Source organism: Anarhichas minor, unplaced genomic scaffold, assembly GCF_050575085.1.
Source record: "Anarhichas minor isolate MPS153535 unplaced genomic scaffold, ASM5057508v1 ptg000027l, whole genome shotgun sequence".
NCBI lineage: Eukaryota > Metazoa > Chordata > Actinopteri > Perciformes > Anarhichadidae > Anarhichas > Anarhichas minor.
In genome coordinates this window covers 10,293,733-10,318,472 of record NW_027466473.1, presented here as the reverse complement: position 1 = coordinate 10,318,472, position 24,740 = coordinate 10,293,733, and the positions used below count along the sequence as shown (strand labels likewise).

The window sequence follows — 24,740 nt, the reverse complement described above, 5'->3', positions numbered from 1 at the left end:
TTATGGAAAGACCATAATCATAACAATAGATAATTAATGCCATTGGGTCTCTGCTATGATTTGAAACACTAGTAGGTAAAGGCAAGAAATAAACTGGAGGGTCTTGTGTTCACGGAACACTAATGTAACAAACCAGACTGACTCCTTGAAATTTAATTTTGGGTTTTATTGCAAGTATTGACATACACAGTGAAAAGGCTAACGAACACTGTATTTACCGTTTCCTCTTGGCAATTTAAAAAAAACTTGTGCACACTTTTTTCTTTTTATTCTCCCATTCAGTCATTCAGAGCAAGGCACAGATATTCATTACACTAGAAAAACATCCAAAAGCAAATTATTAGTTGTTACACATTCTGCTGCCTATAAAAAAAAAAGTCTGATAATAGCTTTAAAAAGCGTTAGTAAAATGTTAATGTGTGAACATTTCTTACTAAGTAGTCGACTATTAACTGGGACAAATCAACTGGTTGCATATTCTGTGTAGCTTATTAATATTGCATGGGAACATCTCTAATCAATTTATGAGATGAGACAGTGTGTGTTTGTGAACCATAAATACAGTCTAGACTAACTAAGGATAATAAATATCTAGTTAGAAAAACAAAACTGAGAGGAATGTCATACATGACACATTATGTATACATGGAAAAAAAACCATGGATATTTGGTCACAACCATCTAAAAGCACTGACTTGAGAAGACGACCTGACAACTTGTTTAATGCGCTCCGTCTATATGTTCTTTAACATTAGAAGAAGCTAACGTTACAGCCCTTTGGCTACATTTTGAATATTCAACAACCCCCGAGCCATTTAGTCGTTTTTAGTACTAGAGCTCAAAATCATTTTTTGCAGCGATGTACATCTTCACAAATGCTTCAGCGGTACTACTTTCAATATCTAAAAAATTGCAGTGTCGAGGAATGAAGGGAGTGTTCCTTATGAAGTGTATAAGGCATACATGTTTTACCCAAGGAATATTTTAGTGTACTTCAAAAATGATCAACACTCGATTGTAGGTGTTCTCACTATTCTGGTTACATGTCCTCTCAACCCTGGAGGAAGGGTACAATATAGCTGTAGTAAAGCAGTCTGGGACACTACATGACCTGTGAGAGGTGGAAACGCATCAGGCTTTTGGTGGTAGTGTATTAACGCCGGTTTGGCACACGGGTCCTTTGTGGCGCCAGGTGTGGCCAACGGACTACTGCTGTACGGCAACTTCTCTCGGGTAGGATTCAGCTCCTGCGACCGTCTGCGCTGTCAAAGTTGTGTCAGACGAAGGTTTGCACCGGGGTGATGGAGCGTGTGGGGGAGCCCGCACGCTCAGAGGAAGAGGAGGCTGAGCGGTTGGTCACCTCGCGCTGTAACTCGTCCACCCTCTTTTGCAGCTCCGCCCGCTTCACCAGCAGCTCCTTGTGGCGCTGATGAACAGGTTCCTGGCAACAAAAAAAAAAAGACATCGAAAACAATGTGTGCAGTTCAACAACTAAAATGGAGCATGTATGGAGTGCAAACAATTACGCTTAAAAACACTGAAGGCAAGTAAAGACGGGTTTCTCAACATACCTGAGGCCTCATGCGAGGGTTCCAGCGGATGTAGTAGCCAACCCAGAGCTCCAGGTGGCGTAAGCCGACTACGGGGAACAGCACATGGTTGGAGTAGTTCACATACAAAGGATTGGTAAACTCCTCCAGCTGGCTATTTATATATGACCACAACGACACTGTCCTCTTGGGAATCTCCTGTAAAATAAAAAAAAAAAGGTGTGGATGTCTTGACACCGAATGCACAACGAACCTCCAAACCAGTAACTCACGTTCCACTCGGTCCTGCGCTCGACTTCAAAACGACTAATTTTTGCAACAGTAAAATCAAATGCCGTGTGAAACAAAATGCTCTTACCTCCTTCAACCTCTGCTGTTCGCTGTTGCACAAGAAGGTCCCAAACAGGCAGCTGTAGAGGTGGTCCAGGATGGTCACCAGGAAGTATTCGTTAAACTCAAACGCCGCAGGAAACTTCAATGAAAACAGCTTCATTAGTGTCCTTGAAACACCGTCTTATTCGGAGGATATTTTTTTTATTCTTCCACATATCAGCAGCAGTTATTGCCTACCTGGCGAGTCAACTGCCAGACACAGTCGATGAACTGAATGAAAACGGGCGAGCGGTCTGCGTCTGTGTGGTTCTTGTCGCCATGACCGACACGCTTAAAGAAGAGGAAAAGCACAATTGGTGACGGAACTGGGACGGCCACTCACGTGATCTCCTAAACTCGATGAGTGCGTGAAAACGTGTTTACCAGCTGGAAGCGGTGACCAAAGCTGAGCCACTCTTTCTCAAGCAGCACCTCGAAGCCGCGGACGGTGCGGTAGTAACTGTCCAGCATGAGCATGGCCAAGGAGGTGAGCTGGCCCGTGCGGTCCCAACCATCGCTACAGTGCACCACCACGGACGTTTTCCCAGACTCCACCTTGTCTGCAATGCGCAGCGCTCCTGCCAGGATCAGCTACAAACACACACAAACAATTTAGCCTGGGAGTTGGCTCATCTTCCAAGTCATTCCTTTCCAAGTTTGCAATCACAGTGATGCGTCAGTATATGCTCACCTTGATGTGCTCAAGCCAATGAGTGGACTCCAGGTTGGAGAGCCAGTGGGAGTCCTCAATGTTGGGGTAGACCACGTCCTTCAGCTTACGGAGCGACTCTCTCATCACGTGGATATTGTGAATATCCAAGAACACCAGCTCAGCATTCTGATACGCGTCCTCGCTTTCATAACCGCCGCCTTTCATCTGAAAAAGAGAGAGAGAGAGAGAAAAAAAGTGGAGACAGTGTTGGTGATGCGATGGTTCATCCACTTAACAATGGAGAGCCTGGGTTTCCTTTTTTAAACACATGTAATGAACCTTGTTCGCAGCGGCGTTGACGCTAGGCCTTGCATCAAAGATGAAGAGTTTATGCGACTGAGCATTAGCGTCCATGATCGCCTGGAGGTACTTCTCGTCCTCTTTGCTGCGCTTCCCGTTCACCCCGACCATGGGCTGACTGCAGCGCGCCACCGTCGCCTGGCTCTCTGGATGGATCCACGACAACACCTACACAACAACGTACGTACGACCGAATAAGACCACAGACAGTCCGACAATCCAGCTGCACAGGAGAGGAACAGTTAGATCCATGAGGAAGGCCGGTCACTCACAGGCATCCTTCCCTTGGCTCGATAGGCAGCTACTCTCTTCAGCTCTTCGTCCGGTATGTTGACGGGCACCGCCAGAGTCGACGGGTAAGTGTCACAAACCTCGTAGTGGTCGTTTACTTTCGTTATCCTCCAGCTTTCATTGGGTATACCCTTTTAAAAAAAAAAACACACACGAGCAACCGATGTAATAGGCGTTCTGTGACATTGAGCCAAGCATCTGACGTTGTTTTTTAAAAATACCTGTCTTTTGTATTCCGAGAGAGCGTCATACACCTTCCATCCGTTCTCGGGGAACACTTGCCCATATTCATAGGCGTATATTTGCTGTGGAGAGTGGGAGAGAAGTTCATCCACCAGTAGACAGTGCAGAGCTACAGCGACAGCGTGGCCGACAATCACTCACCAGCCCGTTGGAAACAGGAAACGCAAATTTCACCAGCACTTCAAAAATGGACTTCCTCAGTGTGTCCTCCATTTGCTTGTGTGCAAATCGTAGATTACGCATATCCTGCAGAGAGGCAGGTCGTGGTCAACAGCTGTATGTTTGCATGATACTGCAGACACGGAGCGTGTTCATACCCTCACTCTTTCTTAACTATGATTTCTGTCAGTGCTGTTGGCACAGCAGGGATGAGAGGAGGATCACCCTCTAATGCCTTGGCCTGTGCACCGTAATAACTGTCATCTACTGTGCTGTCTTAGCTCTGCAACCTGTAAACCAGGTGTAGTGATTCCGGAACATTTCCACCTTACTCACCTTACAAACCAGCCCGTAGGACAGGTCACCACGGTTTGTTGCACTTCCAATCTTTTCCACACGACTCACCACCCCAAGGGGCAGGTCCAGCACAAATGATGGCTCCTAGAAGCCAACAACATATTTTTACAAAAAAACAGTGTGATCCTTCAAAATAATGCGCTTTAAGTGCTTTTTGTGAAAATCCATGAAGCATACCCTGTCCGTGCATCTGAAGAAAAGTCTGTAGTTGGTAACTATCACTGTTCCCCTCAGTGCTCCAATGAAAGGACAGAAATAGGTCACGTCTTGGGCTATAAAATAAAACAAGAAAAAAAAAAGATTTAGCCATTATATCGAATATATTACAAAAACCTTTTCCTTTATGCAGCGAAGAGAGAACGTACCCATGTCCTGCACAGTTTCATTTGGAAGTAACTGCGGCTCTTCTTTGTCTGAATCTCTGAGCACCTGCTGGAGAGATTCCATACAAATTAGAGCTGAAAGCGGAGCGGCCCCTTGACCTGAACCCATGACATATGCTGAGTAATCACATTAATTATTATGTTGGGTAGTGTGTAACGCATTGCCATGGCGTACCTTGGCAGCCGGTTTGGGCTTAACCTGAAAGGGGGTGCAGAAAGGATGAGAGTCACGCTTCAGTCTCTATCATTAGTAAATAATGAAGCAGCAGGATGTCAGTGAACTATGCGAACTACTCACCCTGAACTCTGGGGAGAGGTCCGCAGAGGCGGCCACAGACTCGGAGGACATGGCAAAGGGTGGCTTGGCCTGGGCAGACCGGTCAGAGCGAGAGGTGGAAGTACTGGTGACAGGTAAAAAAAAAAAAACACAAGTGATGAAATACTGGAAATACTTTCAGTCTCAGTATGGTGGAACCACAGCCTCGTCTCATTTTGATGTGTGCTGGAACCAATATTTGATGAAATAAACCGGCCAAATAACAAAAAGGATTGAACTAATGTTATGAATGTTGTATTTTCAACTTGGGGGGGTTTTAGTTGTTAGTCAGACTGAGTTAGTATGAGTCACAGAGGGCTCTAGGAAATAGTGACAGTGTCATTTCTTTTCATATTTTCAGAGGTTTTGTAGCCCTAGCCTTTAAGTAATTAATCAAAAACACCTCAGTCGATTATTGTAACCACAGTTAACTGTTACTGTTGGTCAGACTGAGCATGTAAATACAGTATTCTGGACTCTGATATCTTCTGATGAACATTTTCTTGCATTTTTTTACACCTCACAGTACAAATGAGTATTCCACCTTCTCATTATAAGTCCTAATAGCCGACAATGACAACCGCCATTAATTGGTACCCAGATTAGTCATCAGTGGTTTCAATATGTTCACCACATCAACCGACACGATCTGTGGCGCAAGGGTCACTTCTTAACGGCCAATGTCACGAACGGGGCATCAGGATTAGACATGTTAGCTCACGTTTAAACACACACACACGAAGCCTACTGTTACTTTCAAAACTTTTCGCTGAGGCTAGCTTAGACAGCGCAGTGTTGCGGTGGGTTCAGCTACCTGGACAATGAATCAACACTTGGCTGTCGGGAAGAGGAGCGCTTCGAGCCCAAACTGTCGATGCTGCCACTCTTCTCCATGTTCCTCCCGCTTCAAGTGTTTGGATGACTGGCGGTGTGTAGGCGACCGGAGATGTGTCTGTCCGCCGAAGAATGCGTTTAAATCCCCCCTCGGAGTTCAGTAAATCCCCACCAACAAAAGGAAGCTGCCATGTTTTCCCAGCAGCCTCCCAATCCCCGACACAAGGAAGCGATTGTTGAACGGAGCGCCCCCTGGCGGCGTGTTGCGTGATGCCTTCACTGCTCTTTGGACGTTTTTGTTGTGTACAACCGTACGACGCGTTCTGAAACAGCTGTAACAGACGTTCGGTGGGCTATATTTCATAAGGAACACCACAGATTGCTGTGCATTAAAAAAGTGCATAGTATAATATTTTTGAACTATTTGAGGAAAAACATCATACGTGCACGTACATTGCTTTGGACGTCTTTGCACATTCTCCGAGTTTCCTGTCCCATAAACGCCACATCTCGGTAACTTCATTATTTTATTTTTATTTTTCTGATTGCAGCTGCTGGAATCATTTAACAGCGACAGCACTCACTGCAACATAGTTTTATGTTGCTTCATTCCTGAACATTTATATGTTATTCATATTCAAATAAATGTTGAATGTGAGCAATTAAACATTGTAAACGACTATTGAATATACGGTTCGCTTTAAGACTAAAGGCAGACATGAAATCAAAACATGCCCCTCAGATGACATTAGAGAATTAGAAATGATATGATTCTAATTTTGTGGATGTGTAGAATAATTTGTTTTGTATAAACAATTCCCAAGAAATTATTCTGAACTAAGGTCCTTATAAATATATTGTACCATGTTGAAGTCAAGTTCATTTTTTAAGGTCCATAAGTTTGGATTTATATAAACCCATTCTGTTAGAGCTGTACCAAAACTAGTTAACATTGGGAAAAGGGTGAATAACTTGAAAAACAGCGGTGATAAAAAAAAAATTCCCCACAATGACATCCATTTTTTCTAAAATAAATTGATGCGAGCCATTTTAAACACAGCCTTAAAGTTGTTTATTGAAATCAATATTAAAAAGAAAAAATACAGAAAGACGCAGATGTTGAATCTAACAATTTCAGTCCTCACCAACTCATTTATATACAACATTTTATGTGTTGACTGTACAAATACTAATGCATTTGAGTACAGAATGTATCTAAATGCCATCTATCACTCTTGGGACAGAGGGCAACAGTCGGGCGGAGACCAAAGAGATGAGACGGGAAAACAAGAACAAAATGAACAGACAGTCCTTTACTTTACATATTTCTCCATAAATTTCTTGTGGAACTCAGAGCGAAGTGTGTCATTGACAAAGCGTTTCTCCTTCCGTGCATCGTCTACTCCTTTGGCGCAATTCTTGAAAACAACATCATCATCCCACCTAGAAAGATAATGACAAATTGAATGTTGTTGGTTAGAGGAAAGTAAAAGGGAACTTTTTTCTTCAAATGAGACACTCATGTTGTGCAGGCATATCTGTGTTTGTAAGATACCTTCTCTTTACTCTGAAGGTATTCAGAGTCTGGGTTATCTGCTGTTGTTGCTGCTGCTGCTGCTGTTGCCCTGCCAAATTGATCAATGGATTGCCACTCAGGATATTCTCCATGCGAATCCGCTCCTCCTCTGCCTTTTGCTCCCGCTCCTACGATGGGAGAAGAAACAAAGTCACTAAATGAGGCATTTGCCTCCTCTCAAACAAAACCCATGTCTTAATTTGCAGATTTTGCCGTCAGCCGGGTTCAAACACGTCAATCTGAAATTATAGTTTACTTTGCGTTCTTGCTCTTCAGCCCGCTCCTTCTTGATCTTCTCCAGTTCTGCCAGAAGAGCAGCAGTGTCGTCGTCATCACTGTCGTCATCAGAGTCCTCGTCCTCATCATCCTATAAAACAACCGAGCAACATTGGTGAGGGAGCTTGATGAGTGCTAATCACCCCCAAGTGTGCAGTGCCAGCACTTACATCAGTGAGAGGGTCGTCAGCGTCGAGGTTGGCTGCTGGGATCTGATCCAGTCTGGGCCTCTTTGAAGATGATGACGAAGATGATGACGATGTGGTGTGGTCTGGAAAATTGGTGTTTCATGGGTTTAAACTATTGGTCAGAAATATTAACTAAAGAAGATGCTTAACAAGTCCCTACGGACAGACCAACCTCTTGGTCCCCTTTCTCTGATCTTTTCACGTGCAACTACACGCTCCTTCTCCTCCAACTCCCTGCGGAAGTCACGGGCACGCACCTCCTCTGGGTTATCCTGGGTAGGTTGCCTTATGACGGGAGAACATTTTATCAGCACAAAAAAACATCTTTTGATTCCAGCATACATCCACCTTCAGAGTGAGTGGACAGAAGGTGCAGCATGGAACAGTTCCGAAAGTCTCGTACTGGATGTAAATCTGTGCAACTCAGCAACACACCGATTACAACCCAAGACTCAATTCCACTCGTGCTCGCTTAACTGACCTGTACTTGATCTTGGTGTGACCTGGAAGATCTCGACTGGAGTACTGCTTAGACAGGGCACTCAGATCCCCTCCTCCTTCTCCTTTACCTCTCCCTCCTCTCGCCGGCTCAAACGTTGGTCTGGCAGCTGTAGTCATCTTTGATGGCTCTGCTGTAGTAGGACATGAAAGGAGAACAAACGTGAACTGAAAACCAAGTGATGTTCAGAACAGTGCACACCAACAACAACATATTTTATGCTACTCCAAATGTCTTAACCTAAAAGTGAGGACGTATATTGTCTAGCTAAGAATCCACATCTTGTCTGCAGGGGAAGTGTTCAATATCTTATAAATGAACGTTACAGGCAATATGTGTTGTGTTGATGTAGTTGTATACAATATAAGCATTTATGATTCATTATGGTTGAGAGAAACTGAATGAGCCAAGTTAGTGAAATTACCAATTTCACAATTTTACATTCAAACTCATTTGTTCATTCGTCAAACACGTTTTAACTGATACGATGAAAAAGGTTAACATCTAGGCTGTTGTCTTTGTGAATTATATGATCTCTGTTTTTAGGCAAATACGTTGTTTACTAGTTATTGATAAAGTACAGAAAACAAGCTAGCTAGTTAGCCAGTGCAGCTAACTAATAAGTTGCTAGCATGCTAGCCTGATTTGACAACGCTGTTGAGGGAAAACAATGCTCCTTCGCCTCACCTGCCTAGTGTGTACAATTAGACACGAACTATTTCAAAAAGGTGTTTTATCTAAATAAAACTAAAATTCAAATTATCGGCATTTTAGCAATTATTTCTAGAGAAATAACACTTACGTTGCTGCTACCACACGACAAAAAGAAGACCCGACACAACGTGTGACGTCACTTCCTGTAGAAACTATAGCGGAAAACATGGAGTGGAAAAGATGCATTCAAGAACACTCGGGAATTAGAAGACTACTAAATCTTCATATTTTATTTAGAAATATTTGTCTAAATATTATTCAAACACAACTGTCGCTGTGATCAGAGAATAGAAGTCTTATTGAACAAACATTCTACAGTTTCTGAATGTTTTTCATATACTCTACCTTTGCTTGCAAGAACAAGTGAAGTGCCTTCATACAAATGTGCAGCGTTGTAGTGATGAATACAGGAGGCAGAACATATCAGATGCATCAAAACATTATGATCAAAATTAAACTTGCCTTTGATGTGTAGTAATTCGAATGCCTTGAAAGTCACATATCATGTTATGGCTGCATTGCATCCATAATGGCCAGATTTTCAAGATTGCATTGTGGTTATATTTCATCATAATGTGCAAGCTATACAATGCTGAAGTAATAGGCATATGAGTCTTATAATATCAATTCTTGAAGGCCATTTTTTGAAAACTAAAATGGAAATACATGACAATGTAAGCAGCCAAGCCAAAATGGCCACAGAAAAACAAGGCTGTCGGTAAATTTCCCCAAGGGGAGATTGGTCTTGCAGCAGGGTGAAACACAGAACACACATACTTGAACATCAAAGACAAAGCACACACGCCATGATACATTTTAATTTGTATTTGGCTTTGTAGTGACAATACTTATAGAAGAGCATCCAATTAGATAGTAACAAAAGATACCTTTTGGTTTTAAAACTTACTGAAATTTCCTCTTTTCACTTTGTCCCTTTTGTTGTTTGTGGAATATGTTTTAATGACACAAAAATGCAGTTAAGGACAGAATGTCCTCCTGTTTCCTCCACCACAATTTTCATTGAGCAATACACCAACTACTACTCATCTTGTTTTGATAATGTGCAGGAGGAATTTTTACTGACAATAACGTTGGCTGAGGTTCAAGGAGGCAAACCAACAGAGGAAGCTCTGCTGGATTCCTCAAATATTTTGTCTCTAAAAGGTGTTGTTTGACATTGTCAAATGGAAATGTTTCAACCGGAGACACAGCATCAAAGAAGGGCTGACACAATGCTGAATTTATGCAGCTACCTGTGTTTGTGTGCATAAGTTAGTGTGAGAGGAAAAAAGATAAAGTGTGCTAGTTCTATTGGCTTTTTAACTATGTTTAAGGGATATGTTCACCCAAATATTTTCTTACTAACCTATGTATCAAGCCATGCCGATAATTTTGGCTGCAGTTTTAAAAAAAATATATTACCATGTTATTTTTAATAACATTAAAAAACGTCTCTCTACAGAGACAGTGTCCCAGATACTGTGAATAATCCACACACCAAACTGTGAACATTTCAGTTGATTACAATGTCAAATTACTTAACATTTGTTTTAGTTTCTCTGGAAAAGTTGCACATTTTTGATTGGATACAATAAGACAGCTGAGTAGATTAAATTCCATGAAGCTTCAGATCAGTCTTTCATGATTCCCCCCCAACTGGAACGGCCTGTTTGTGAAGGAACATCTTTCTTTGGAGCCAAGAGGAAACAACACTAAAAAGGTTTCTTGGGAAATTTCTTCAGTTAATGAGCTGCAAGGTTTCATTTCTGGCCACATTTACAGTACAGTATGAAAAAGAAAAACAAGCACTAAGCACTAAATTGTTGGTTTAAAGAGGTCGTCTCACACCTTAGAAATTAAATGTGAATGTGTGGATCTGGCAACTCTGCGATGTAACATTTCAAGAAACACGGAACTAAAAAACAATGTCACCTGTCTGCCCACTCCCTTGATTTACATGGAAACCAACCCACCCACCCCCTCGATCAACCTGCATAGCACAGCATACAGGTGCTATCAGTGGGAGGAATCTAAAACAACAGAAGGGGGGGGGGGCTTAGGTTGAAATATCTTCATACCTGCTCGCCCGTATGAGACAAGACACCCGGAGGAAGCTCGACACCACTCTGCTCTGACAGCGCTGACCTCAACGGGTGAGAGCACAATTTGGTGCAAGAATGTGCTGCACACTAGTTCTGTTTTTTTTTTCCCACTGGCTATGCAGGGGTAAGGGCTCATTACGGAGCCAGAGTTGCTTTAATTTTCTATGCATAATGTATTTGACCTGGTTAATTGGTGCTGGCACATCTCCTGCGAGATTCATCACAGGAGATTAAAACGCTAAGTGGAGGTCAAAATGTTAAGTGGAGCTCAAAGAGAATACGGACCAGATGCCCAGTGTGACAGGACATGCACTGTAAACACAGGGCGGGTTAAGATCCTCGGCAAATATGGAGAATAACATTATTACAATCTGTCAGGATGACTTTCTTTACTCCAGTAGAACATTTTTCAACCGGTTTCATTTTAAACAAATGTGGTGAGCTTTAGTGTAAATATGTAATTTCAATGCTTATCAATGCTCCTTAATTCAGATTCAAAGGAGCATAGTTGTTCAGAATGGTTAGGTCATAAATAAGAAATGCTTTGATGTCATGTTTACATCCTGAGTGAGTTGTGCTGCAGAATGCAGGTGTGACGGGTTGTGTCTGAAGTCAGGAAAAAAGGCTCAACAGAGGCAGATATAATATATTACAGTTGTGTACACTGCTATTACTGTTTTGTTTTATTTCTATGGAAACTTAAAAACAAACCTGGAAAAAATGTGAACATTTTATCATTAAATACTTTGATCAGGTTGAACATCTGAAAAAACACCAGCATCATGTCAAAGGGTAAGTCACACTTCAATCAAACATTTCAACCTTTTTTTTAAAGAGTTATGCATGTAGTCATGGTACCCAGTTCTGACAGAAAGTGTGTGTGTGTGTGTTGTAGAGGTTAACAGAAACACGGTGTTTCAAACCACCAGGGTGCGGAATGCACTGAAAAATGACGGCTGTTGGATCCATAAATCCAAGCAGAAGCAAGAAGAAGCGAGGTACTCTCAGAAATCAAGATGCAACATTCAAAACAAAGTCATAATTGTAAAAGTAAATTAAATTAAAAAAAAAAAAGCTACAAATCTAAATCTGATGCCATCTTGCTTTCCTGCATTTACCAATTGTTATATCACAAGCACGAACTGTCTTGAGAGAAAAATGGTGCAACAAAGACGCTGCACATCCACAACAGCTTCTTCTGTCTTGCAGGACGGACCGTGCTGTGGAGACCGGACCCTCTTCAGTCACGCACTCATACGTCCTGTCCACAGCCAAGAAATTTGAGTGAGTATCAGAGAGATGTACAGGGTGGTGTATGTAGGGTACGCACATCCCAACAAAAACTTCAACAGGAACTGGATCAAAAACAATCTAAAAAAGGAGAGAATTAAACAAGAGATCCGCACACTGTATCAGAAGCTCACATAAATATTAATTGAGATCTAGATCTCTCAGAGCTACAGAGCACTACGCCTGACGAAGATCTCTGTTCGACCGAAACGTTGCATAGTTAAAATAGCTGAGGGCGTTTAAACGCAGTGTGCGGATCTTCTTCGAGCTGTCGACACTGCATTCACAACAACGGGAGAAATGAAAGCAGTAAAAACATTTTGTACCAACTGTCAATCCATCCGTACCGATGCAATACCACGGGTTGGCCAGAAGATGTCGCCATTTCTGACAGTATCAAGTGTTTGAAAGCAGTGAACACCAGAGCTTCAGAAAGCTTCCGTTTCCCCATCACGACTGAATGCATGAGATCTTCTAGACGTCATTAACAAACTAGCTTATTTGGGGTTGAACAACACATTGTGATATTTAAATATTAGTCCTGCAGTCTGCAACATCTTAAACTGAAATATTCTGTTGTGTCAGTGCATTCAAAAAAGTATAAATGCTTCAGTGATAAACCACCATGTGTGATATTTACATACATAAATATTAACTGAGCCCTGGGCAGCTCTGCTCCGTCCATACAGACCAGTGCTTCAGTTGCTTGATGAAGCACTGATCTGAATACAGTTATTGATCTGAATACAGTTATTGATCTGAATACAGTTATTACTTGAGTATTCCTACTAAAGGCCCACAGGAACTGCTTTACAGCTGCATGTTTGCTCTTCGATACCAAAAGGGTTCTTTTCGGCTAATGAACATAATAAGAACATAAATCACAATTTGAGCCGTATAAATATTTTACCAGCCATCAACTTTTAGTGATCGAGTGCGTCAAATACTAACCCTCAGTGTTTTGCTCAGCAGAAAAAAAAGGCGAGGATCATTTTCTGTATCGCGGCATTCAATGATCATATTAATTTACTTTGTTTAAATAGATCGAAATATGTTCTGCAACATTCACTGACTGTTTACACAGTTATCATAATTACTAATACATGAAGATGTGTTCCCCGCTGTGTATTGTTGCCAGCTGTACCTATTGCAGTGACATTACATCACCTGACTTGAACACGTACATGAGACACACACACACACACACACACACACACACACACACACACACACACACACACACACACACACACACACACACACACCTAAAACCCCCTTTAGTGTTTACCTGTTAAGCTTATGGACAGATTTGTGATGCAAAAATATTTAAAAAATACATTTATTTTCTCCCTGAGATCACCTGAAGACGCCCCTCCCCAAATAATAAAAAAAAGGGCTCAACTTTCCTCAATAGTTCGTTATTCAGGCAGTATATTCCTTTTATAACTACTTAATGGGCCGAGTACATTCAGAATACTCAAGCAAAGGTATAATATAATTCACAAATGAATTAACTTCTATCAGTATTAAAAAAAACATTGTTCTTATTAAGTTTTTAACGGCCTAGTTCCTGTAATTACGTCTCAAACAAGATAACATTTGACAATGTGGCTAAGATGTAATCTGTTTAATCTGTTCTCATGCTTTAATATGTCAGCTGAACACACATTAAACCACTTCGATCAGTCCAGAACAGAGTTAGCTAGCTAGCTCACAGTGCTCACCTCGCACACTAATCCAACGCTTACGCCACTAAAATAGAAATCAAGCAGAACTTACTGTCCGTATTCTTGAGCTTGAGTAACTTTGTCGTACAGCAGGAGTTCTTTTGGCTCGTGGAGAAACGTCCACACGTCACGGCCTTGACTTTGACGTGACTTTTCTGTCTCCGCTTGTTTCATTTGAATGATGTTTAGAGGCCCGAAGAGGTGAAAGTTACCGATATGTTACAAGAAACAAACAATGAAGAGAGAATCTCCCTCATTTTGTCTTTCTTGTTCCATTAAAAAAACATTTGACTCCTTTAGATTTATCTTGGGGACCCCGATAGTGCTCAATACTCAAGCTGGAGTGTTACCTCCATTCAGTATATCCAATGACAGAACTACACAGGTTTTGTTCAATTATGCAGTCACTCAAAAAGTACAGATTGCTGAGTCAGGAGGAGGGTCCAGCAGCTGTGAGCTCTCCTACATTGTGCAGTCCCTGTGCTGATGTGGACAAGGAGGGTCCAGCTGCTGGGCACATGCTGTGCGACGCCATTAAATGACCCTCGTTGATGGCAAAGTGGTTCAGCGGGTAGATGCCACATTTCCTGTAGCCTTCCTTCACAATCCTTACACCCTCCTCCTCCTTCGCTACCTGATACGTCTCTTTAAACACGCCCGAGAACTCCTTCTTGCTGACTGCGAAGTGAGTGTCGGTGGCGCAACCGTCACCTACGAGTGCCGCAAAACGCTGCTTCAGGAGAACAAAGAGACCGGCGTCGAGCGGCTGCAGGATGTGGGAGCAATGAGGCGGGAGGCACAGGAGGACGACGTCCTCGCTACGAGCCGTTTCCACCACCTCGAGGTTCAGGGGAGACCTGTGACCGTCGAAAATCAGCAGCAGCGGACGGCCCTTCGGTGCGTGCAGGAGGAAGTGCTTGAGGAACCATTTCTTGAAAAGGTCAGAGTTGACATACCCCGAGTCTGACCACCCATAGAGGGCATTCGGAGGCCCTTGAGTCTTGTAACATACTCCCCCTGGGTAGGCCTTTGAGTAGATAATAAATGGGGGAATTTCCTCTCCAGCTGCGCTAAAGCAAGCCAGGACGGAGATGTGGTCCCTCGAGCCTGGCGTTGGCTTGTAGCCCAGACTGGCAGATTTGGGGAGAATCACCCTCTTCCTGCCCAGCTGAAATCCTGTCTCATTGCAGTTGAAGATTTGATGAGGCTTGTCTCTGAGCCCGCGAGCGTCCATGACAGTGCTCAGCAAATGTAAAAACTGATCCACTGCTTCTTTTCTCACACACGTTGTCCTCCCACGGACAGCGTTGTCCGCTGGCTGAATGGTGATGTTCTTTTCTTGACGTTTTCGGAAATTGAGCCACCAGGTCTGGCCCAGTTTAGAAAATGCCACCCTCCGATGCTGCCGCTTATAAATGGACGAGGCAAAGGACACCAGCTGTTGCTTTGTCAGTGGGAAACCATGCTTGGACATGTGTAAAGAGAACTCCACCAACAGCTCCTCGTCTGCAGATGTTATGAGCTGAGCCGGCCCGCTGCGACTTCCTGGTGTCACCCGTCCACTGACTCTGTCCCCCAGTGACGATTTAGGGACGCCGAACTCTTTGGCGGCCTGTCTCACCGTACACCTTCCCGACTTCACCTCGATCAGCGCACGTTCCATGGCCTCCTCGGTCCATTTCTTCTTCTTTTTCCTGCCGACTTTGTCAAGATGATTCCTTGATGGCATTTCTTTCTGGGATGGCACAGGAAACACAAGCATGAATAACACATTCAACAAATATGATACACACAATCAGCCTACTTATGTTGTTATCTTACAAAAAACTATGTTTTAATAACCTTAATGGTAAAGGGGATTACATTCCTTCCTTATTTTGATCCAAGTTTAATTTACAAGATCGCTGTCCCAACTGTTAATGCGTACAAGCTCAAGAACCAGAGCAAAAGAATCTCCATCCAACATTCAAGTTGTAGGCTGAAGTTGTATTTGGATTCACAAATTAAAGGGGAATATGAATGAAACTAAAGTTATACAATCCCTCAGCAGATTATTTGTTCACTTAAAATTATCATGCATTAACAGCCGTGTGATGGGCTCTTTGTTGATGGATCTCTAGTCAACCCATGAGGGCATTAAAAGGGATCACGGTGCTCCTCTTTGTCCATCCAGAATACACAACCCAGCTCTCGATCAAAAACAAGTTCAATCAGCATTACACCCTGTTTAATATGTGAAAACAAAAAATGCATTTTATTGCTGCACTTTCTACGTCCAGACCACATAAGTCAAGATGTAAAATACCTGACTAGTCAAGTTTGAATTTGATAAACATGGTGTATGAAGAAGTTTATAAGATCCTGATTCAAATCTCTTAAAATATTATTTATTATTGCAAAAAAAAAAAGAAGAGATTCTAGTTTTCAATTCTCTACCTACGACCTGATGGGTTTTTAAACTGTCTCTACGGTTTCCACATTAATCGACTGCAAACGTACACATTTTGGTAGTTGTTTCAAATCGGATAATTAGTGGTGTAACACCAGCCGAGAAATATTAGCTATGATGACGTTTCCTTCGCGTGTTAGTAGCTAACTTCTCTAATTAACTAACTGACTGCAGGTTCCTGTCATTTGACACAGGCACCGACTAAGACTAAGTAATAATGTAGTTGAACTATCTGTCACAAAGCACTTTCTCCGTAGGTAAACTTGTTGGAATACCAACTGACTTACTGGTCTTGGGGTGTTTTAGTTAGTGGGGGACTCGTCCTGTGCTGGTTGTGTGACGTCGCGAACCGTTACGTTACAGTTATAAACTAGCTTACGTTACAATAGTGTGAAGCCTGGTGGTTTTTGAGACAAATCTGCGCTTAAAATTACAAACCAAGTGGCAGTGTTTAGTCTAGAGTCGCCGCTACATGTCTCTCGCTTTTAGAAAGTTTAAATTAGGCGGTTATGTTTAGTAAGGACTGCACACTTCCCTTCCTAGCATGAACCGCCTAGCATCACAAGCCTGAGGAAGATAACAGGAAGTTAAAGGAAGGTTTCTTTCAAAATAAAGGTTCCAAGTTCCTGTTACAAAAATAAGTGTCCAATTGTACGGATTTCAGATACAATCAATAAATTGCATCACAATGCAGATACATTTACAAATAGCACTCAAATAAAGAACCACAAAAAAATAAGAAAGTTTTTCCACAAAAGAAACAGTTCTGTATCACTGCAAAATGGTTGTATTTTTCTCTTTTGGTTGGTTTTGAATATTTTTTATTTTAACATCATCTTACCTAATTAGATATAGAGCATTCAATATCAAAATATCTATGTACTTTTCCTTGCCAGATTAAGAGAAATCTTTATCTATTACCATTTCCAAGGACAACACCATGCAAATGTATTTGAATAATTAGTTCCACTCACTTAATAATTAATTAAAAGGTCCACAAGCCTTTTTTTCAGTGTGTTCAGACCATGACCGTACAATCTATCAAGAGTTACATCATTATCAAGATGTTTTGTTACCACAAGCATAATTGATCCAGTTCAATTGTGTGTGTATCTCGCCTATTATCAGCAATGTCAACAGATGAGATACACAAACAGGACCAAATTGCCTAATTCATGTAATTGGATCACATTCCTTGTTCAAGAAAACAGCTCCATCCCCTCACTTCAGTGCAACATGTTTGGTGATATTTACATGATTAGTAAACATTGTGTTGACATTTAAGGCTATTTGTCAGTTTTACTTCATCAATCATTGTAGCTTCCCCCCTTTTCTCCTGTGTGATTTGTTGTGCCCATCAAGTAATGCAGGTCGGTCTTTTTGCACAACATTTTTTTTATGTGAAGGTTATAGATGAACCTGTCACTTATATAAAAGAAGAATGAGTGATATTCTGAAACTGCCACGCCTACATCTTATCCTCCCTCACTGATAAGGTTTTATCTTTTGACACTTTATTCATAAGAAAGTGTACGTTACCTGACGTATTATTGTACATTTAAATTATCCCCTGCTTTTCATCATCTCAATATGGAGCATTTGGCTTTGATTGGCAATTTTGAGCCAAAGTTTAAAGTTGATGAAATGTTTCATTAACTGTGGAGCATTAATTACCAAAATATAATTTGCTACTGCATGTTGTCTGATTTATGCTTGTAAATGCCAAGGTTCTTTTCAAAGCGTGTTTCATAATCTTACCCTAGATCAGATTCGCCACTAAGCCCTCCTCTCGAAAATACAGAGTTCTCTCCATCTGAAGGGTATGGATGTTCTGAATTTTAATTGAAAATAGACTGCAAACAATGAGAAACCACAAATGCAAACTTGTTTTCAGGTTTGCATTATTATCTTAAGTTGAGTCTGAACATTTAAAACCCCAAATATTGAATGTTTGTGCCAGATGTATATGTTTGTTATTTTCTGCTCTATGTTTTTGAGATTCTTCTAATCAGAGAAATGGTGAAGTTATTCCTCCCCAAGAAGATGCTCAGCCTGAGGGGTCAACAGTGGAGACCTCAGATGATGCAAAGTTAGTATGAGAGTATCTCTACATTGAGTGTAACTGCTGAGTCGAGGGATTTTTGTTCCTATGTCTTTTCTGCATAGCTGGGAATAAGTAACTCCCTCTGTTACAGGCCCCAAGCACCCACAGAAGAACATATCCAGAAGGATGAGGCACATCCAGAAGAAACAGTTGCCAACACAACTGCAGAAAACAAGGAAGAATGTGCTGCAGTTTACCAGTCAAATGTTGAACAAAATGTCAGGGCTGCTGACGCCTCTGCAGAAGTTCATGTTGCAGAACAAATCCCAAATGGTGAACCACAGCCAGTTTCTTCAACAGACGAAAATCCAGAGGCATTGTCTCCTGTGGAGCCAGTTGAGCAAACAGTTGCCAACACAAGTCCCGAAAACAAGGGAGAACAAACTGATAAAACAGTTGACCAGTCAAACGTAGAACACAATGAGGCCAAGGACTCAGTGGATGCTCATATGGAAGATCCGGTTGCAGAAACCTCTGTTGTTCCTGAGAAAGGTCTTACAGAACAGGCTGCAGAAGAAAGTGTTGAAGCTGTAGCTGAGGTTGCTGTGGAGTCATCACCTGAGACACCTGACGTGACCGGTGCAGCGGGAGAGAATGCTGCTCTCCAAGTGAGTGTGGACCCAGTCCCTGACTTAGTGACAGATACTGCATCTGAATCACCTACCAAAGCTGCAGCCGAAACTGCAGTTAAGCCTGAAGAGTCTAGAGTCGAGTTTGCAGCCTCCACAGAGCCGGTTTTCAGGACTGGAGCTGAAGAGGTAGTTAAGTGTGAAGTCCAGCCTGTTGAAAACCCTGTTGTCGAGCAAAGTGTTGAGCCAACACCTGAGAGAGCAGCAGATCATGTGGTGGAGCTGAGTATGAAGGATGCTGTGGAACCTGTAACATCTTCAGACGCTGAAGCTGCTCAGGATACGTTCTCCTGCAGACTCATTGAACTGTCGGAAGCATTAGATGTGGAGCCACCGACAACTGAAGCTGCTCCTGAGCCTCTGAAGGATCCAAAACCATCCCACACTGAGGAGACCAAGCTGAACCAACACTCTGATGATACCAACACGTGAGTAAGCTCTTATAAAAATGAACCACAGCACATATTTTCTAGTTTTGATGTTTTCACTTCTTTACTGTTTGCTTATGGCTATTTATTTGTAGCTGTGACGTGTCTCAGAAGTCCAAGGAGGATCCACAATCCACACAAACTCAGCATAAGCCCAGGTAATGTCTCAAAATGTAGAAATTCAGACATTGTCTAAGTTATGATACATATGCAAAGTTCATACACAAAGGTTAACATTGGTGATAATCTTTTTAACACTTTCCCACAGCACGAAAAGCAATGTTTGTTCATTCTGTGAGAAAATAATGGATGGAAAAGTCAAGATCTACCTCAGTGAAACTGCGGTGACCTGCCACCCTGACTGTCTGAAGGTTTGTTCTGCCGCTTACCAAACAAATGGTTCATGTCTATTATTGAGTGACGGGCTGTTGTCATTGCATAATGTTAATATTGAGTATGCTTTTGCAGTGTGGTGTGTGTGCAAAGGCCCTGGGAGATTTGATGACCGCCATGTTCTTGCATGACCAAGTGGTCCATTGTGGTGGCTGCTTTGCAGAAGCTCTCGAGAACAAAACCTAACTGGGATGAATATGTTGCTCGAGAACACTCAAAGTGTACTGCAATTAACGTGCTGTTCGGACAGAGGACCTCACTGCTTTTGTCCTCACCCTGCACTCTGTCCTGAAAGTTTTTTTTAGAACATTATGTATTGTAAGAATTCTTCTATGAAAAGAAGTGGCGGCATACTATATCTGGTAGTAATTGCCAAAGATGATTATATGAGATACAATCAACATGAAAGATTTCTATCGTGACATACTGTATATGTTTAAATAATCACAAATGACTGCCTCCGATTAAAATTGTTTATTCAGCCTTAATTAAAAATGAGCATACACACAACCCAGCTCAGTAAGTAGCAGGGCTACAATTGAAACATGAGTCACTGGTTATTGAAGCATCAACACCTCAGCAACATAAAAACAGCTTATTTCAAGCAGCAACCCAAAAACATCCAGAAAAAAATGGATACATGTCTTTGTTTCCCTCCTACACAGTGGCATTTAAACGAAGCAAAAATGCAGTATGAGTGAATGCAAAGTACATGTGTTGTGAGTGAAAGCACAGAGATGAGAGGATACACCAAACCCATGCAGAGAACTTTGGTACATTCAGCCTCCCTTGCTTTAGTTCACACAATGTTGCTACACAAGATACGCAAATTAATGAGGCAGCAGCAAAATCACACTCAGAACCATTTTGCATCAGTAAACACTGAATGGCAGGCATGCAGTTATGACTTGCAAGGTAAGCTGTCATTGCTCTTAATTATTCATGAAACATCATACATCACAATCTGACAACAGCATCAGCACCAATTTAGCTTCGCAAAAACAACGAGAGACGCGACCTGCGAGAGGGGAATGAACAACAAAGCTAAGAGAATCATCTGAGAGGAGGACTTGAGGACGAGGCTGCTGGGTGTGAATTATCTTCATCTCTCTGTCTGTTGTTCATACAAAACAGCGATGAGAAACATTTGTCTGTTATTAGACACGTCTAAAGAAATACTATAGCAGGTGATCCACGTTCGGAGGATGCTTTTTCCCAGAGGATGGATGGAAGTCCAGTGTTGACATCCTCCATTTCATAGCCAGAGGATGTTGTTGACTGGGACCGAGGTGTTGCACCTAGCGGACGCCTTTCCTGCCCAGGAACCGCAAGACTGCGTAATTGTAGGTGGTGGCAGCCAGATACAGAAACTGCAAAGGACAACATTGAGATGGAGGTGGGAAGAATAGAAAGGGAAAAACATTTTAACATATGTGACCTTTTTAAAGGGTCGATTCACCCCCAAAAAACAAACAAACATATTTTCCTACTTGCCTCAAAGGGTATCTAACCATGCAGGTTTGGAGTTGTCCAGGGTTTGACAAATTCATTTTTGATATTTCTGCTGCCCACCCAATAGATATTTTCTTATTGTACCCACATTGAAAACTGACTTTTACTCCTGATAATCTGCATGTTTTGTTAGAACTATTTCTTTGAAATTTTTCTTTCCATACCTTTGGATTTATAAATGATGCTTATATCATGTTCTTTGTCTTTTTCATTAATATCGTATGATGAAACTCATAGAGAACAAAGTACATGAATGGATTAAATGAGTCAACAAATAAAATCTAAAATAAGAAAATATTTCCACTGAAAACTGCTCATAGCAAGGCCCATGAAGGAGATGTTGCAGCTGAAAGTCATTATTGCATGCTTTGACGACCACAAAACACATTTCATTAACTTCAATTGCATTGGGGCTGCAATAATCTAAGAGACACATATCTTTAAACTTAACCAACTAAAAATCTGGGTAAACTGACCCTTTACATGTGATTCAACTGGTCGTGTTAACAAGAGCAATCTCAGATGAAATATTGAATCTGACCAGAAAGCATGCAAATTACCAAAGCAATTGCTCACCAGTGACAAGAGAGTGACCCCGGCACCAGCAAATGCAGCTATGTACAAGTCATAGGTGACGTAGAACTGTAAGACATATCAAACACAGGTTAGTTTACATTCAGAATCATTGCATTAAATCATTTGCTAACACACCACACAATATGCATTCATATTCCAGAGTAGACTTTACACTGATTCTGCACATTGATTTTAACGTGAGGATGCTGACACAAGACTAAACTGTGCGAAAGGAAATATTGAATTTGGCTACTCACTTCGCTGGTTTTGCAAATAGATGCCAAGGTCATTCCACAAGCCTTGCCTGGCATTGCATTCCAAGGAAGCAGACCTTAAATGAAGACAATGACGTAAGTGTCTCTTGCAATTGCTGAATCTTGATGAGTTATGACACATTTAAGTTCCTGCTTGCATACAGCATGTCAGAGACACAGACGTGAAGATATTTAGATACAGCTGCAGTTATCTTCATTATTTTCATAACTTATTCAACAAGCAGTTTTGCATCCATTCCCCAATGATGAATTCCTTTGCTTTCACGGACACATTAGCATTCTCGTCAGGCGGAGAATGTGCCAGTCAGTCATTATAAGGACAACGCACCATACTGCCTGGCATCCATGCAAATCCAGCCGTGCTGATTAATGCTGGGGGTTGTTTCAGCCAGGATGTTTATGTTGTGGCAGGTCTGCTCCATGTTGAACAAGAAGAAGACTGGGATAGCAGAGAAGGCAAACACTGCCAGCCAGATGAAAGCCAAGATGTACGTCACTATGATAAACTGTCGAAAAATAAGAAAGTGCAGGACGTCAGGTCACAGAGATGTGGCGTATAGGAGCCCAGGTTTCAGTGTGATGAATGTGCTGTCATTAAATTCAGCTATTAACCACAAGTCATGAATCTGTGTAGAAATCGCTGAAATAAAGAACATTTCATTCAACTTAGGAGCGAGAATAAAACCAGCATTCAGCATCTTAACAATGACATCATATTTACCCTCCCTCTTTACTCCCCCTCCCGTCCCATCTCCTTGTTCTCACCGTCAGGCTGAGGCAGCGGCCACAGTGGGTGCTCCTGAATTCTCCAAACGTCTGCTTGACCGCGCTCGTGGTGTAGAAACCCTCAGCCAGCAGCAGGATACCATAGAGGAAGAAAAACGATGCCAGGCCATAGATCACGTACTGGAAGTATTTGATACTGGGACAGTCACAGGGAGAGACGTCAGGTCAAACAGCAAAAAGAAACCATTCTTCAGAGGCCAAAAGTCACAATAAAGAGAATTCATTGAAGCATCACTCACAAGGAGGCCATGACCACAAAGTCTTGGATGTTGCGGGCGAAGTAAGTCTCGACGAGGACCTCGGTCTGGGACAACGCTTCATGCCCACAGCCACAAAATAACGCCATGCCGGCATAGCACAGCAGGGTGGCCACCAGGGATGGGTAGGGCACTGCCCCAATGCACCGGATACAGCAATCATAACAACCTGAGGGGGCATAATATATCAGCACACAGGCGGCACACACCGCACATATAACCACACAACACATCTACGCCACGGTGGGGAACTCTTTCACCCTGTGGGGGAGCAATGAAAAAGGCCTCGCTCTGTCCATGAGCATACACCAAGACCCCGGCAACAGGCAAGAAAGCAACAGAAAAAAGAAAAAAAATTAGTGACAAACAAGAGTTCAAGCAGCGATTCCCAATTAAGCGTCCAAACAAAAGCAGTCACCACTGACTTCACGACAACCTCATGCACTTCTCTGTTGAAGCAGGTAGCAAATATCCCCAGTGTTAATAAATGCATTGGCAGAAATGGGATAGAGGGAAGCACCTAAGGCTTTGCAAAGCCAAGGCTGCCTGACCGGAAACATTTGCTGCTTCTGATCCTGTACTCCACAATCAAGAGAGATCCCAGTGCCAACCAGTGATGTACAGTGCTGTCTACAAGCTGTTGCTAAAGGAAAATAAGTCTCTGCGCTGACTTCATCTGTATGTTAAAGCTCCTCTGCTGGTACCAGCACCTCACAGCTCGGCCCCTACTAACTCTGGTCCTGCCCTCTTTGTCCAGCGGTCACAGGCGTCACCAGGCGAGAGAGAGAGAGATGGTGGCGAAACTCTGGCTTCAGGGGCCTGAAGAAAGAGCTTCTCTTTGTGGCTGCAGATACAATATCCATTGTCTTTGCCATGATCAGGGAGGAACAAAGGGCAGCGATGTTAAATAAACAAAGACCATGGTGCCACAAAACACACACACACACACACACACACACACACACACACACACACACAGAAGGTGGTGGCAGAAGGGTCACCAGGACCGTCTCTACACCATAGTCAATATCACTACTCAGGCCATCCTCCCTCCACAGCTGGCTGAGACTGGTACCATGGCACTGAGTGTCAATGCCGGCGGGGGCTGGGTTCAAGTGTTCAAAGAGTGGGTAGAAGCATAGTGAACGAGAGGGGGGGTCAATTTGAATATCTGCAACAACAACAACAACAATAACAACTCCACTTAGTTTTGTCGCTACACATTTTGAAATTCTTAGGTGGCCAAACTATTTTAGTGCGATAAAACATTCTGATCATTTCAGCTCATTGTTACTTTATTGAAAATGGCCTTGGTTTTAGGTCAAAACCAAACATTACAATAAAACACATTAAATAAGAGCACACGTGCAGTTATTAGTCTGAGATAAAACCGCCATCCTCTCTCGTGCCAGTTTCACAAATTAATGGATTTTAGTTGGAAG

At 42.3% G+C, this 24,740-nt stretch overlaps 5 protein-coding genes across 10 annotated transcripts; 1 reads left to right on the top strand and 4 right to left on the bottom strand.

The window, feature by feature from the left end:
• Window positions 1–436: 436 nt before the first annotated feature.
• Window positions 437–5,746, bottom strand: mtmr2 (myotubularin related protein 2). Of its 2 annotated transcripts, none has more exons than XM_076101443.1 (16): window positions 5,498–5,746; window positions 4,666–4,768; window positions 4,543–4,566; window positions 4,350–4,416; window positions 4,162–4,256; window positions 3,964–4,068; window positions 3,610–3,714; window positions 3,447–3,530; window positions 3,207–3,356; window positions 2,914–3,102; window positions 2,614–2,799; window positions 2,307–2,513; window positions 2,121–2,213; window positions 1,909–2,022; window positions 1,572–1,748; window positions 437–1,441 (listed from the first exon to the last, which is right to left on the bottom strand). In XM_076101443.1, the coding sequence occupies exons 1-16, from the start codon at window positions 5,575–5,577 to the stop codon at window positions 1,277–1,279; spliced, it is 1,944 nt and encodes a 647-aa protein (XP_075957558.1). In that variant the 5' UTR covers window positions 5,578–5,746; the 3' UTR covers window positions 437–1,276. The 2 variants fall into 2 exon arrangements, with proteins under 2 accessions (XP_075957558.1, XP_075957559.1); XM_076101444.1 differs by having other exon boundaries at window positions 4,350–4,413.
• An 826-nt stretch (window positions 5,747–6,572) lies between these two features.
• On the bottom strand, window positions 6,573–8,922 carry cwc15 (CWC15 spliceosome associated protein). The gene is made up of 7 exons (XM_076101447.1): window positions 8,859–8,922; window positions 8,039–8,189; window positions 7,730–7,842; window positions 7,540–7,640; window positions 7,350–7,460; window positions 7,073–7,221; window positions 6,573–6,960 (listed from the first exon to the last, which is right to left on the bottom strand). The coding sequence occupies exons 2-7, from the start codon at window positions 8,173–8,175 to the stop codon at window positions 6,831–6,833; spliced, it is 741 nt and encodes a 246-aa protein (XP_075957562.1). The 5' UTR covers window positions 8,176–8,189; window positions 8,859–8,922; the 3' UTR covers window positions 6,573–6,830.
• On the bottom strand, window positions 8,884–16,897 carry LOC142959929 (uncharacterized). Of its 4 annotated transcripts, none has more exons than XR_012956262.1 (2): window positions 13,942–16,612; window positions 8,884–8,922 (listed from the first exon to the last, which is right to left on the bottom strand). XR_012956262.1 is itself a non-coding variant. In XM_076101446.1 (2 exons), the coding sequence occupies exon 2, from the start codon at window positions 15,616–15,618 to the stop codon at window positions 14,320–14,322; it is 1,299 nt and encodes a 432-aa protein (XP_075957561.1). In that variant the 5' UTR covers window positions 15,619–15,624; window positions 16,626–16,897; the 3' UTR covers window positions 11,515–14,319. The 4 variants fall into 4 exon arrangements, 1 of the variants encoding a protein (XP_075957561.1); XR_012956261.1 differs by lacking the exon at window positions 8,884–8,922 and adding an exon at window positions 11,515–12,243; XR_012956260.1 differs by lacking the exon at window positions 8,884–8,922 and adding an exon at window positions 11,515–12,133.
• LOC142959890 (uncharacterized) lies at window positions 11,822–20,430 on the top strand. Its single transcript, XM_076101394.1, has 7 exons — window positions 11,822–11,870; window positions 12,082–12,156; window positions 18,337–18,427; window positions 18,534–19,499; window positions 19,595–19,657; window positions 19,768–19,870; window positions 19,968–20,430. The coding sequence occupies exons 1-7, from the start codon at window positions 11,822–11,824 to the stop codon at window positions 20,076–20,078; spliced, it is 1,458 nt and encodes a 485-aa protein (XP_075957509.1). The 3' UTR covers window positions 20,079–20,430.
• Window positions 20,352–24,007, bottom strand: plp1b (proteolipid protein 1b). 2 transcript variants are annotated; one of them, XM_076101450.1, is made up of 7 exons: window positions 23,819–24,007; window positions 23,281–23,467; window positions 23,021–23,177; window positions 22,584–22,761; window positions 22,238–22,311; window positions 21,981–22,046; window positions 20,352–21,262 (listed from the first exon to the last, which is right to left on the bottom strand). In XM_076101450.1, exons 1-7 carry the CDS (start codon window positions 23,856–23,858, stop codon window positions 21,191–21,193), a joined length of 774 nt encoding a protein of 257 aa, XP_075957565.1. In that variant the 5' UTR covers window positions 23,859–24,007; the 3' UTR covers window positions 20,352–21,190. The 2 variants fall into 2 exon arrangements, with proteins under 2 accessions (XP_075957565.1, XP_075957564.1); XM_076101449.1 differs by having other exon boundaries at window positions 23,281–24,007.
• Window positions 24,008–24,740: the final 733 nt, after the last annotated feature.